The sequence below is a fragment of the Labrus mixtus genome, chromosome 8 (genome assembly GCF_963584025.1).
Source record: "Labrus mixtus chromosome 8, fLabMix1.1, whole genome shotgun sequence".
NCBI classification, from domain to species: domain Eukaryota; kingdom Metazoa; phylum Chordata; class Actinopteri; order Labriformes; family Labridae; genus Labrus; species Labrus mixtus.
The window spans coordinates 30,157,836-30,173,524 of NC_083619.1; the positions used below are offsets into that span (position 1 = coordinate 30,157,836).

At 40.7% G+C, this 15,689-nt stretch overlaps 2 gene segments (V, D, J or C); both read right to left on the bottom strand.

Moving 5' to 3' along the window:
• Nucleotides 1-11,733: 11,733 nt before the first annotated feature.
• LOC132979607 (T cell receptor alpha variable 41-like) lies at nucleotides 11,734-12,724 on the bottom strand. The segment is given in 2 exon segments: nucleotides 11,734-12,261; nucleotides 12,506-12,724. Coding segments are annotated over 2 exon segments (543 nt in total).
• Nucleotides 12,725-13,344: 620 nt separating this feature from the next.
• Nucleotides 13,345-14,520, bottom strand: LOC132979612 (T cell receptor alpha variable 22-like). The segment is given in 2 exon segments: nucleotides 13,345-13,933; nucleotides 14,180-14,520. Coding segments are annotated over 2 exon segments (411 nt in total).
• Between the last annotated feature and the right edge of the window lie 1,169 nt (nucleotides 14,521-15,689).

Sequence of the window (15,689 nt, forward strand, 5' to 3'; positions counted from 1 at the left end):
TTAGTTTAAACACCATTACACCGGTTTTTACCTGCAGAACTATTATTCTGATTAAATATTAGATGAATAGACTTCATTACATGCTGATGCGAGCAGCAGTTTTCTCCTTCACCACTTCTTTCTCTCCTGTGCTGCTGCAGCAGTGTTACTTTTTCTTTCTTTCTTAAAACCTGTTTATATTTGTAGTGTGTCTGCATGAAGATGTAGTAGGTTATATTTCCAGATGGTTAAAGTAAGAGGATCTCTTTTTTGTCACCTGTTGCCATGGCTCCATTAATGTTGGCTTTTCATAGTAGTGGTGCACGCGCTGAACACCGAGTGAACCTACTCAGAGTTGATTTAACTCAAATCAGCTGATCTGGAACCCAAAACTCAGAGTTTCCCACCTGAGGGTAAATCAACTCAGAGCTCAGAGTTAGAGTTTGTTGAACCTTCTTTCTGAAACGGGCCCTTGGTCTCAGTGGGCGGGGCCAGAGGAACACCTTATTTAGAACTTGAACTTGTTTTTAACTGGAGGCCATTGTGAGTTCTCCCACATTTACAGAGGTGAGGTGCTGTAAAGGAAGAACTAGTATGAGTTGGTGCTGAGTTGTTTTGGTCTGATGCTCCCTCTAGTGGATGTTGTGGAGTATTGTGTTGTCTTCTCTCCAGAGGTTTTTGTACAGAGTTGTGGTGTTTCCTGTCACTGTGGGCCTCAGAGCACAGTAGTACACAGCAGAGTCAGTCAGTGCAGCAGAGGAGATCTGTAGATCCACACGATCCTTTTTTTCAGAGAGTCGTGTCAAAAACCTTTTCTCTGATTTCAGAGATTCTGCTGTTTTTGTGATGTTCAACCCTGAGGTGAACATGATGAACTGTGGTTGTTTTCCTGGATATTGTTGATACCAGAAGAAATAATCATTGCCATCAGCTTGTTTGTAGTAACTGTATGACAGAGTGACGGTGCTGTCTTCTAAACTGTGTTCTTCATTCTTAACTGGAGTGAGTTCTTCACAGTTGACACCTAAAAAGGAGGGAGGCAAAGAAATTATTCAAAGTCACATGTCATTTAATCTTTTAATAAACAAACATAAATCTACATCTAACATATTTAATGTTATAATGACAGCTGTTGTCCAAACTGAAATACTCTTTATTTTCAAAATCACAACACACTGTCCATTTATTACATACATACCTATGAGAGCTGAGAAGAACAAAATAACAGTGAGTTGTTCCATGTTTGTAGAGGTGAGATGCTGTAACTGAATGTTCAGTATGATTCAGTTTTGTGAGTAGAGTTTGGTCTGATGTTCACAGCTGGAATCAAACAGTTCTCTGTCATCAAACACCTCTGCAGTCATTGGGAGGAGACTCATCTGTTGAACTAGTTTCATTTCTGAATTGAGAAACATCAAGCCTTCATCATGACATACCATAGAAGTTTATCAGTGTGTGACTCCCTCTAGTGGATGTTGTGGAGTATTGTGTTATCTTCTCTCCAGAGGTTTTTGTACAGAGTTGTGGTGTTTCCTGTCACTGTGGGCCTCAGAGCACAGTAGTACACAGCAGAGTCAGTCAGTGCAGCAGAGGAGATCTGTAGATCCAGATGGTTCTTTCCAGACACTTTAGTCGAGAACTCTGAGTCTGATTTGAGAGAGTCTGCTGGTCTTGAAGAATTAAGTCCAGAGATATACAGAATAAACTCTGGTGGTTTTCCTGCATGTTGACGATACCAGAAGAAATGATCAAGACTAGAAACAGTCTTGGAGTATCTGTAGGACAGAGTTATAGTGCTGTCTTCTGAACCGAACACTTCATTCTTGACTGGAGTGAGATCATCACAGATAACACCTGAAGGAACAATAACACGTACTCTCTTTAATGTGATTTCCAGTAGGAACAAAGAAGTGCTTCTGATTCAAAATCATCTTTTTTAATGAATAAAGCTCTGATATTCTTAATGACCTACCTGTTAATGTGAGCAGAAACAAAGTCACAAACTGACTCAAATATACTGAAAGCATCTTTAAACATAAAGAGTCTCCTCTTGTATAAACCACATTTGTGAAAGTTTGTCTTTTTGGTCGTTGAGTCACAGTTTGACTCCTCCCTTTAACCCCTCCCTCCACTCAACTCTACAGTCATCTTTGTTTGTCTCTTATGTAGGACTGTACTGTAGTGAGGAATCAAACCACCCTGCAACAGATCAAGAGATTTCAGGACTTTTTGCTTCATTAAGATACGTTGCATATCTTATCCGACTATATTTTGTGTATTTTTGTCACATTCTGTTGAGCCAGGTTGTGATGTACAGTTTCACCAAATTGGACTCTTTGGACTGTTGAAGTGTGGATGCTCCTTTTTGGCCATCATATAATTGTTGTTCAGAAATATTTACTATATCCATCAGAGTAGAAATAGCTGTTAACAGAACACTGATACACGTATGCCAGTGGTTAGTGGACGATAGGGAGGGAGTATAGACCTGGATGAAGGAGTTTCGATAAGGACAAGCTGTTTTTGTGACTGTTTGGTAAGCAAGCATCAGGGTTTTCAATTTGATGCAAGCAGTAACTGGGAGCCAGTGGAGGGAGATGAACAGCAGAGTAACGTGCTGTTTTGGGGAGGTTGAAGACCAGTTTGGGATCAGCTTCAGGGGGTTTTTTAGTGCATGCAGGAAAACCTGCCAGTAAGGAGTTTCAATAGTCAGTGCGTAATATCACAAGAGTTTGTACCATGAGCTGTTGTTCATGCTCTGACAGGTAAGGTCTGATCTTCCTGATGTTGTACAGGAGAAATCAACATGACCGGGTGATCAAGGCCACTAGAAGCTTAAATGTTAGCTGGTGACACCCAGGTTCCGGGCAGACTTTGTGGGCATAAGTTTGGTTGTTCCAAGCTGGGAATGATATGTGGTCGCATGGAGAGACTGGCTTGGATAACAAGGAGCTCAATCTTTGAGAGGTTGAGTTGAAGGTGGCGTTCATTCATTCATTTAGAGATAGGATCAAGGAATGAGGAAATTCTTGATGAGACTGTAAAATCATCTGGTGGGAATGACAGGAAGAGCTGGGTATCATTAGCATAGCAATGGTATGAGAAGCCATGAGTGTGGATTATTGCACCAAGCAATGTTATTCTTCACATCATTTTCTTATTTATTCATAGTCTCCTGACGAAAATGTCCTTTTTATTTAGTCAGATATTAGTCATTTGTTACTGATTAAATTTAGTCAATTAGTCACTGACTAAAATTGCACATCATTTTAGTTGACGTAATTAGAAGATATTTTAGTCAACAAAATCAGATGCAAGCTTTTATTTTTATTATCAGAAGCTCTAGGGGGCGGAGCTTCAAGGACCTGCAGGCTCCAGGCTGCACATTGTTGCACTCACCACACACGCTCACATTGGATGAAGTCTGTTATGGTTTACAATGATTTTAGAACAGCTGAGGGGGTACTTGATAATCCTCACTTGTAATGTAGTTTTTGTTTGGTCAGACATCAATTAGATGATGAAGTAATATTATTTATCAAATCGTCAAATAGCCGAGTTTCGTCTCGTCATCATCATAGTTGACTAATTTAAAAGACCTTCATCAATGAATATTTTTGTCATTTATTTTGTTGACAAGATTAACACTGGCACCAAGTGAAGAGAAGGGGACTGAGCACTGACCCTTGGGGCACCCCTGTGGATATATTGTGCATTTTGGAAACTTCTCCCTTCCAAGACACTCTAACAGATCTTCCTGAGAGGTAGGACACGAACCAGCAGAGGGCAGATCCTGAGATGCCAAGTTCAGAGAGCGAGGAAAGGAGGATTTGACGGTTAACTGTGTCAAAACTAGCCAACAGGTCTAGCAGCAATAGACCTGAGGACTGACCTGTTACTGGTTATAGACGCCTTATTCATCACTGGGACCTGTACACTAAATCTTATTGGCCATCCTTGTAGGAGCGCAGTCTTCTTTATAAAGCTCTTCTTGGTTTAGTTCCATCTTCTTTATGTTCATAGCTCCACAGAACCAGAAGCCACTATGCCTTGTGTTCCTGTGATGTTTTTAATCTGTCTGTTCTTTGTGTCCTGACTGAGCTCGGTAAAAGAGCACTTAGTTTTGCTGCCCTGTCTGCAGGAAACTTTCTCCAGAATGACATGAAACTGGCAGATCTCATTTTACTTGAAGCCGTTCGTGGTGATTGGACAGTTCTGTGTTTTTTTCCTTGTTTGGTGCTTGTGTTTTTGTTCTTTCAGAGGCTGGGTGTGGCCTATCGGCTGCTGGAGCTCTCTGTAATCACTCACCTGTTCGTCATCTGTAATCACCGGCTGCAGCATTTATACCCTGGTTCAACTCTCCCAAGCTGCCAGATTATTTCCGTCTTCACCGTGGTAGATTGGCTTCTCAGCATCAGTAAACTTTTTGTGCTTTGGATACCTGTAACTAATTATTCCCTTGTCTTCTTTTTTTCCCCCAGTGCCTCCAACTACCGAGCTCCAGCGCCTCGCCACCCAGCCTCTCATTCAAGCAGCAGCCTCACATCAATAAATACCCCTTTACCCACCACCCTGTTTTCCGGTCTTGCTTTTGGGTCCACTTAAAAACCTTTAAGGGCATAACACCGTTGGCTCAATATTAAATGACAAAACACGAGACCATTGGACAGTGCCTGTGTTTTTTAATTGTAATCTTAATCATATCATGTTCATTATGACGTGTGCTGCTGCCCTCTTGGCCAGGTCACCCTTGTAAAATGTATTTTTATCTCAAAGGGTTAATTACCTGGTTAAATAAATGTTATATTAAAACAACATTGATTTGGGTCATATTCTAGTCTCATTTTCATCAATGTGTATGTGATGCTCATGTGGATCCTCCCTCAGTGTCTCATCAGCAGCTGTAACCACAGAGACTCTGATCAAACAGGAATCATCACAATCCATCTGACATGAAGCTGTGGTTTGAATCCCACTTCCCTCCTCTTTGAAGAGTAGTCAGATATCTGTGTTCAGGTTTTTGTACAGCCTCTTCTACACTTTGTATCACTGTGTTTCTAAAGCACAGTAGTAGAGAGCTGTGTCTTCAGGGGTTAGCTTTCTAATGGTCAGTTCAGTTGAGCTGCTTGATGTTTGAGACTCATATCGTTTATCTGGAATATATTTTCTATCACTCCTTGATCTGGCTCCTTTCCAGAGTATAAACTGAGGTGCCTGGAGGTCAGAATGATGTCTGTACCAGTAGAGGTAAACATACTGGTCTGTTGTCTCATAGTTACATCTGAGTGTGACAGATTCTCCTTCTGTTCCACTGACTTCATCGACTGTAGGAGAGATTTTGTCTCCAGCTGCTGGTCCTGTAAAAAGTGTAGAAATGGACAACATGAGACTAAACATTGTTAGTGAGGCTGAAGGGAAGACAGTGAATAGTGTCAACTCTACAGTTATAGTCAGAACAGACACATGTCAACAGTTCAGAGATTCCTGCTCTGAACTCCAGTTTACTTATTTAATAAATAGAATCATTAAAATGTGTTGTTCTTTTTATCTCACCAAAGAAAAGAGCAGCCAGAATAATCCACAGCCAAAGTTCCATCTCTACAACAAGGTTTAAACCAACAGGAGGAACTCTCTGATGTTCAACATTCAGAGTGACGTTTGTTCTCTTCTCAGCAGAAGTTATTATTCAAAGACAGGTTGAGCTCAGTATCTGGGTTTTGTACCACCTACTAGATAATGTCGCCCTCTAGTGGAGGTTGATGCTGTCTAGTTGAGGTAAACATGTCAGGAGAGCAATGTGGGAGAAGTCTTCCAGCTGTTTGTAAAGACTGTGAATGTTTGGAACAGCAGAACTTCATGTTATAAAGTGGTTGAATCTATGACTGGATTTTAATAGAATCTAAAACTGGATCAATTCTTATCAGAAACTGGATCAAGTTATTTAAGATGACCTCATTTTCTACATCATGTCTTTAGTTTTAATCACTGTTCAGATGATGGTCTGTATCATTAAATACCATTGTAGTTTATCAGTGTGTGACTCCCTCTAGTGGATGTTGTGGAGTATTGTGTTGTCTTCTCTCCAGAGGTTTTTGTACAGAGTTGTGGTGTTTCCTGTCACTGTGGGCTTCACAGCACAGTAGTACACAGCAGAGTCAGTCAGTGCAGCAGAGGAGATCTGTAGATCCAGATGTTTTTTATCCTCTCTCACTGTAACAGACAGTCCAGAGACTGGATCTGATATAAGTCGTCCTGTTCCTGAGTGAGAGATGATGAACTCTGGTTGTTTTCCTGGATATTGTTGATACCAGAAGAAAGAATCACTGCCATCAGTTTGTTTGGAGTAACTGTATGACACAGTGACGGTGCTGTCTTCTAAACTGTGCTCTTCATTCTTAACTGGAGTGAGTTCTTCACAGCTGACACCTAAAAAAAGATGAAGCCAAAGAAATTATTCAAAGTCACATGTCATTGAATCTTTTAATAAACAAACATAAATCTACATCTAACATATTTAATGTTATAATGACAGCTGTTGTCCAAACTGAAATACTCGTTGTTTTCAAAATCACAACACACTGTCCATTTATTACATACATACCTATGAGAGCTGAGCAGAACAAAATAACAGTGAGTTGTTCCATGTTTGTAGAGGTGAGATGCTGTAACTGAATGTTCAGTATGATTCAGTTTTGTGAGTAGAGTTTGGTCTGATGTTCACAGCTGGAATCAAACAGTTCTCTGTCATCAAACACCTCTGCAGTCATTGGGAGGAGACTCATCTGTTGAACTAGTTTCATTTCTGAATTGAGAAACATCAAGCCTTCATCATGACATACCATAGAAGTTTATCAGTGTGTGACTCCCTCTAGTGGATGTTGTGGAGTATTGTGTTGTCTTCTCTCCAGAGGTTTTTGTACAGAGTTGTGGTGTTTCCTGTCACTGTGGGCTGCAGAGCACAGTAGTACACAGCAGAGTCAGTCAGCTGAAGCTTCTGGATCATCAGAGGAACTGATGTCCCGTTGATTGCAGCATTAAATCTGTCTGTCTGGAACTCAGGAGCTTTATATATGTCTTTTGAGTAGCATCTCAACATGTACTTTGGGAAATCACCCACTTTTTGTCTGTACCAGAACAAATTTGGATATGGGTCAGTGGTCTCAAATGTACAACCAAGTGTGACTGTGTCTCCTTCAGAAGCAAAGACATCTTCTGTTGGCTGGATCGCTCTGTCTTCTCCTTTACACTCTGAGAAGAGAACAGAAAGAGGAAGAGATTAATTGTTGATTGGTGAAAAAAAGGATTGAGGTTAAATAATTTACATAGCCTTCAGAACAGACACACAAACAAAAGTGAGGAGTAAAACAAATGTATGATGCTATAGTTTCTCACCAAATAAAAGAGCAGCCAGAATAATCCACAGCCAAAGTTCCATCTCTACAACAAGGTTTAAACCAACAAGAGACCTGATCTGATGTTCAGCCAGAAGTGTGAGAATAGTTCCCTTTACAGCAGCTGTTACATATGAATGCTTGAACAGAGTGCTGTGGTGATCTTCCCCCTTCATAATGTTGCCTCTAGTGGAGATAAAAAATATTACAATTGTGTATAAAAGGGACTTCAAGCAGGTTTTTGTGAGGACTCTATGAAGGTCTTGAACAGTTTTACAAGATCCATTTATCTTAAAGGTCTCATATTCTGCTTTTTCTGGTTTTATATGCTCTTTAGTGTGTTTTCCAAGTGTCCTGTGCATGTTTAGGTACATCTATTTGCCAAAATTCAAAGTCCACTTCTACGTCCTCCTGTTAGCTGCAGCATTAGCTGCATGTAACGCTCGGTTCTAGCCCCCCTCGGAAATGTTTTGCCAGTGTGACGTCTTGTCAGTAAGATATCACTGATCTAAGCCCATTGGCTCGTTGTGGCCCAGCAGCTCATGTTGCAGGCCCATTAACTTCTGTAGCACGCCCACGATATGCCGTAGCCTGCGGTAGCACAGTAGTGCTAAGGTGCTAATGTTTATGCTCCCCTCGGACGGAGCCAGTGGCTGCATTCCCAATATGGTAAAAGAGGCGGGACATTTCCCATTGCCCATTGCAGCTGCTACGTGCTACATGCTACGGGTGAGCGTATTGCATCACTTCCTGTACTGTTCTCTGCTGTTCTGTGTTGCTCAGTGCTGATCGTTAGAGCTAAAAGCTTAATTGTTCATTTTGCCTAGTTTCTTACGACTGTTGTTTCCAACACACTGTACGTTCAGACAAACAGAAGTAATCGAAAAGCACTCGTTCTCTCTAGCGACAAACCTGCTTAACAGTTTTGTTTATTTTAGCTACCTACTCTTTGCCTAGCTTAGCAGTTAGCTTCTTTTTCTGTCTCTCCCTCTCCTGCTCTCTCCTGCTCTACGTGTCATATGTTAAGTTACTCCTCGTCCTCCTTTAGTGATAATGATACATGTAAGAAATGTAGTTTATTTTTAGCTTTGGAAGCGAGGGTGTCTGAGTTAGAGAGACGGCTCCACACCATTGAGTCAGAGTCATCGTATGCAGCAGTAGTTAGCCAGCCACCTGTAGCCGGTGCGGGCCGACATAGCTTGGCTTCCCCCCCGGTAGCTCCCGAGCAGCCGGGAGGCGGTGGCTGGGTTACTGTCCGAGGGAAGCATAGTCGAAAACCGAAGCACACGGTTCCCCACCAACCACTTCACGTTTCAAAGTAATTTTCCCCACTCAGCGACACACCCGCTGAGAATAAAACTCTGATTATTGGAGACTCCATAGTCTGAAACGTGAAGCTAGCGAAGTCAGCGGGCATAGTTAGGTGTATACCCGGGGCCAGAGCGGGCGACATCGCATCTCATTTAAAGTTGCTGACAAAGACTAAAGGTAGATTTGATACAATCGTAATTCATGTTGGCACTAATGACTCCCGACTACGCCAGTCTGAAGTCACTAAGGTTAATGTGGAGTCGGTGTGTACTAAGACGATGTCGGACTCCGTATTGTTCTCTGGACCCCTCCCAAATCAGACCAGTGATGACATGTATAGCCGCCTGTCATCACTCAACCGCTGGCTGTCGAGGTGGTGTCCAGCACACGATGTGGGCTTCATAGATAACTGGCAGTCTTTTTGGGGAAAACCTGGTCTGCTAGCTAGAGACGGCATCCATCCCACTTTGGACGGTGCAGCTCTATTATCTAGAAACATAGCAGAGGTTATTAGTCCAAAACCCTGACAACAACACAGAGTTCAGACCAGGAGGCAGAGCTGCAGTCTTACACTTAGATCTGTCTCCCAGTCACTATAGCTGTAATACTGAATCGAACTGTAGTTATACTATAGGTACTGTGTCTGTCCCCCGGTCCAGACTCGAGTCATCCAAACGTAGAAAAAAAGGCATAAATCGTCAAAATCTCATTAGAATCAAAACTACGAATACGACTTTGCAAAAAAATCAGAAAATTCACTGCAGACTTTTGAACATTAGGTCCTTAGCATCCAAATCTCTTTTAGTGAATGATCTGATATCAGATCAGCATATTGATTTACTTTGTTTGACTGAAACCTGGCTGTGTCGAGATGAATATGTTAGTTTGAATGAATCCACTCCTCCCAGTCATTTTAGTACTCATATACCTCGAGACACCGGACGAGGTGGTGGGGTAGCAGCTATTTTTAATTCTGGTCTTCTAGATAACCCTTTCACATCCAGTCTCAAGAACCTTTCAGCCAGTTCTAGTTGTTGTAGTTTACCGTCCTCCTGGCCCATATTCTGAGTTTCTAACTGAATTTGCAGAATTTTTATCAGATTTAGTCCTTAGCAGTGATAGAATAATTGTTGTAGGTGACTTCAATATCCATGTGGATGTTGAAAATGATAGCCTGAGCACAGCTTTCATGTCACTATTAGACTCTATTGGTTTCACCCAGGGTGTAAACGAACCTACTCATCGTTTTAACCACACCCTGGATCTTGTTTTAGCTTATGGCATTGAAATCCAAAACCTTACAGTTTTCCTAGAAAATCCTCTTCTATCAGACCATTTCCTTATTACTTTCGACTTTGTCCTACCAGAATTACCTCTGCTTAATAAAAATGTGCTCTCTAGAAGTTTATCTGATAGTGCTGTAGCTAGAAGTTGGTTTGAATCCTACTTATCAGACCGATCTCAGTTTGTACATGTTAATGATAAGTCCTCTATGCACACCAAAGTTAGCAATGGAGTGCCACAAGGTTCAGTGCTTGGACCAATTCTCTTTACATTATATATGTTTCCTCTGGGAAATATTATGAGGAAACACTCCATACAGTTTCATTGTTATGCAGATGATACTCAGCTTTATGTATCAATGAAGCCCGATGGCACCAATCAGTTATGTCAGCTAGAAACGTGCCTTAAGGACGTTAGGACCTGGATGACCAGAAATGTTTTGCTACTTAACTCAGACAAGACTGAAGTTATTGTGCTAGGCCCTAAGAACCTCAGAGAGACTTTTTCTAGTGATTTGACTGTCCTTAATGACATCAGCCTGGCATCTAGCACCACTGTTAGGAATCTAGGAGTTCTATTTGATCAAGATATGTCTTTTAGCTCTCACATCAGGCAAATTTCAAGAACAGCCTATTTTCACCTTCGTAATATATCCAAGATCAGGAATATCCTGTCGCAAAGTGATGCAGAGAAACTAGTTCATGCATTTGTTACCTCCAGATTGGATTATTGTAATTCTCTTTTGTAAGGGTGCTATGGTGGATCTCTAAAGACTCTTCAACTAGTCCAGAACGCTGCAGCTCGTGTATTGACTAGAACTAGGAAAAGGGACCACATTACTCCTGTGTTGGAAGATTTCTGCCTTTTAACAAGGCAGTTTTTTCTTACCACTGTAACTTTTGCTGCTTTGCTAAAGTGCTCATGATGGATAGGCCGGGTCTTTGTAATATAGCATAAGTAACGTATTTTACCTGCTTTTTGTAACATAACAATGAGTAAGGTCTTTTTACCTGCTCTTTTGTAATATTAAAAGACAAAGAGTAAGGTATTTTACCTGCTTTTTATAAAGTGTCTCGAGATAACACTTGTTATGAGTTGACGCTATACAAATAAAAATTGATAGATTGATTGAAATTGATTTCCGAGAACCGTGCTGAGCAACTGACCAATTACGGCTGAGCCAACAGGCCGACCAATCAGATCAGACTTGGCACACGTGGGGACTCTGAACGTGGGCACTTCAGAGCCTTAGAGAGAGAGTCAGAAGGGAGCCGGTGCATGGAGCGGCAGTACAGAACTTTAGCTATTGTGAACGTACTTTAGAAGGTACATAGATTAAATATATGAACCCCAAAAAGGGAATAATATAGGCTCTTCAACCAACACAAAGGAAACCTGATCAAATTATTTTAACAATATCATGGTCAGCCTGTAATTAAAAACTGAGAGGACCCGGGAATGAACCCTGTGGAACACCTCAAAAAATGGCACCCTCCGAAGAACAAAAGAGAAGAGAGAAGAGAAGAGACAAGAACATTTCTGAATTGAGAAACATCAAACTTTCATCATGACATATCATAGAAGTTTGTCAGTGTGTGACTCCCTCTAGTGGATGTTGTGGAGTATTGTGTTGTCGATACCAGAAGAAATAATCACCAGTTGACAGTTCAGAGTAACTGTATGACAGAGTAACAGTTCTGCCTTCTAAACTGTACTCTTCATTTTTAACTGGAGTGAGCTCTTCATAGCTGGATTCTAAAAAAGAAGATATGATACAGAATCGTATGTTATTGAAATTCAACTCTTAATGCAACACAATCCATCACACCTCAAAAATCTATTGTTTTAATTCAACTTATTATTCAAATTATTTCCCTAAACACCCACATTTTCCTTTACATACATACCCTCTTGTGGATGTTGTGGAGTATTGTGTTGTCTTCTCTCCAGAGGTTTTTGTACAGAGTTGTGGTGTTTCCTGTCACTGTGGGCCTCAGAGCACAGTAGTACACAGCAGAGTCAGTCAGTGCAGCAGAGGAGATCTGTAGATCAACACGGTTTCTCTTCTCATTCAGTTTCACAGTCAGTCGAGGGTGTGGAGGTTTTGCTGTCACTACAGTTAGATCTGAAGTGTCGCTGATCAGGAGAAGGAACTGAGGAGCTGATCCAGGATCTTGTTGATACCACTGGAGATTATCAGCTTTAACTGAGTATTTACAGGACAGAGTAACACTGTGACCCTCTGATGAAAACACTTCAGCACTGCTGGCAGTAATATCATCCTCCAAGGTGTTACCTGATGGAGACAAACACATGATGTTTCAACATCAGACATACTGTAGTTTAAAGATGTCACACAATAAACATCTTGTGTTCAAACAAACAATACAAGAAACAGTCATCAGTAAAGAAGTGTTGTTTTCTAGAAAGTGTTTTTGAAATGTTAAATTGATCTGTCGCTGATCCAAAAATTCATACTGGATCTGAAATTCTTTAAAAGCTTCTTTGTCATTTAGATTTCTTATTAAACACAAACATACCCAGGAGAGTTAAAATGAAGATAATAGTGAGTTGTTCCATGTTTGTAGAGGTGAGACGCTGTAAGTGAAGAACAAGTATGAGTAAGTTTGGTGAGCTGTTTGGTCTGATGTTCACAGCTTGATTTAAAGAGATCTCTGTCATCAGGCTCCTCTGCAGTCAGGAGGAGGAGACTCTTTAAACTACTCTAATTCCTTAAAGGTTTTATCACAACTGTATCATGAAATAATCATAGGTTTATCAGTGTGTGACTCCCTCTAGTGGATGTTGTGGAGTATTGTGTTGTCTTCTCTCCACAGGTTTTTGTACAGAGTTGTGGTGTTTCCTGTCACTGTGGGCCTCAGAGCACAGTAGTACACAGCAGAGTCGGTCAGTGCAACAGAGGAGATGTTCATGTTGATTTCTTTTTGCTCCACTGAAATCTTTAATCCTGATCTAAGTGCATTTCCTATCGTTCCTGAAGCGCCGTGATCAATAAGGAGCTGTGGTTGTTTTCCTGGATGTTGTCGATACCAGAAGAAATAATCACTAGTTGACAGTTCAGGGTAACTGTATGACAGAGTAACAGTGCTGCCTTCTGAACTGTACTCTTCATTCTTAACTGGAGTGAGCTCTTCATAGCTGAAATCTAAAAAAGAAGATATGATACAGAATCGTATGTTATTGAAATTCAACTCTTAATGAAACACAATCCATCACACCTCAAAAATCTATTGTTTTAATTCAACTTCTTTTAAAATTTAGATACATATTATTTCCCTAAGCATCACACATTTTCCTTTACATACATACCTATGAGAGCTGAGAAGAACAAAATAACAGTGAGTTGTTCCATGTTTGTAGAGGTGAGATGCTGTAACTGAATGTTCAGTATGATTCAGTTTTGTGAGTAGAGTTTGGTCTGATGTTCACAGCTGGAATCAAACAGTTCTCTGTCATCAAACACCTCTGCAGTCATTGGGAGGAGACTCATCTGTTGAACTAGTTTCATTTCTGAATTGAGAAACATCAAGCCTTCATCATGACATACCATAGAAGTTTATCAGTGTGTGACTCCCTCTAGTGGATGTTGTGGAGTATTGTGTTGTCTTCTCTCCAGAGGTTTTTGTACAGAGTTGTGGTGTTTCCTGTCACTGTGGGCCTCAGAGCACAGTAGTACACAGCAGAGTCAGTCAGTGCAGCAGAGGAGATCCCCAGATTTACTCGTTTCTCCGTTTTGTTAATGTAAGCTGAGAAATCAGAATCTGTTGGATGAATCGATCCTCCCTCTGTGATGTAGAGCAGGAACTCTGGTCTGGATCTCTGGTTTTCTCTGTAGCACTGGATGTTGTTGATTTGACCATCATATGTACAGGTCAGGTTGATGTTTCCTCCCTCTTCAACTTTTTCTTCAGTTCTTTCTGGGTTTATGCTGTTCATGGAGCCCAGGGCTGCAAAATAAGTATTATACATGTCTGTTAGTCTGCAAGAGATTCAGACATCAAGAGACTGAAAATCAGTCCTTTACTTCATCAGTCATCTTTGATCATTTTGAGATTCATGAAGAAAACAAAAGTCTTTTTCTATCAGTGGAATTTGTAGCTCCCACAGATAAACATCTACTTTGAAATAGTTGTTCAGATATCTGGTCTAAACAGCAGGTGAAATTAGAGTTTGATGTGTGTTGTAACACTCACCTATAAAGTGAGAGCAAAGTAAAAAGAGGTAAAGCAGCATGTCTTTGGAGTTGTTGAAGACAAACAGACAGCAGATGAGTAATGTTCTTCTAAACTAAACAGCCTCTGTGCTGCACAGATGTTCTCCTCTACTTTGACATGGTTTTAATTTGACTTCCTCAAACTTTTCTGCTCTGGAGATATATACAATCTCATTGGTTTGCCTCAGTGGGCGGGGCCAGAGGAACACCTTATTTAGAACTTGAACTTGTTTTTAACTGGAGGCCATTGTGAGTTCTCCCACATTTACAGAGGTGAGGTGCTGTAAAGGAAGAACTAGTATGAGTTGGTGCTGAGTTGTTTTGGTCTGATGTTCACAGCTTGATTAAAAGAGTTCTCAATCAATCTTTATTTGTATAGCACCAATTCATAACAAATGTTATCTGAAGACACTTTACAAAAGAGCAGGTAAAACACCTTACTCATTGTTATATTACAAAGACCCAGTTCTCTGTCATAAGGCTCCTCTGCAGTCAGTAGGAGGAGACTCATATCAAATCATTTTCATTTCTGAAGAGTTTTATCACAACTGTATCATGAGGGGAAAGAATCTAGACTGTATCAACACATACAACTAAAGTTTATCAGTGTGTGACTCCCTCTAGTGGATGTTGTGGAGTATTGTGTTGTCTTCTCTCCAGAGGTTTTTGTACAGAGTTGTGGTGTTTCCTGTCACTGTGGGCTGCAGAGCACAGTAGTACACAGCAGAGTCAGTCAGTGCAGCAGAGGAGATCTCCAGATGAAACTCATTAGATTGTGTATCATGTTTTGTAGACAACTTCTCTGTTTTCTCTGAATATCCTCCTATGAGAAGTTGTGGAGATGAACCTGATTTCTGCTGATACCAGTAGAGGTTGGTGACAGAGCCTGAATAGTTGCAGGAGAGAGTCACATTTTCTCCATCAACAGCCATCATTACCTCTCTGAATGGTGTCACTAATTCCTCAGAGGATCCTAAAGAGAAATATATATATTTCACTGTGACTGTAGTTGTCTATCTGGACACACATGTTTCATGTCTTAGATCTTACTAAGTCTTTTCAGTACTTACCAGTATGACAGAATACTATCATCATCCAAACCAAAGGAAGCTGCATTGTTGTTCCTGTGATAAATGAACAGTAGAGAGAACACAGCAGCTCTTCTGTTCCAAAGTGACACTGTTCATATTCATTTGTGTAGCTCCTCCTCTTAACACTTACATCTCAAATGTAGTAACATAGGGGCATCTATGACTGGATTTAGATAAGATCTGTTCATCAATAACAACAATTAAGAAACTAGACTAATTTATTTTAAATCAAATTCAACTTGGAAATAAAAAGGCCGGGCCTAGGACTAAACCCTGTTGTACACCGCGAGAAAGAACTTCCTCATCAAAGACAGAAATTGACTTTCAATTTTGTCGTGCCAACTGTTCATGATGGTGCTTTATTCTAATGATTTGATCCAGATTAAATATGATGACAAA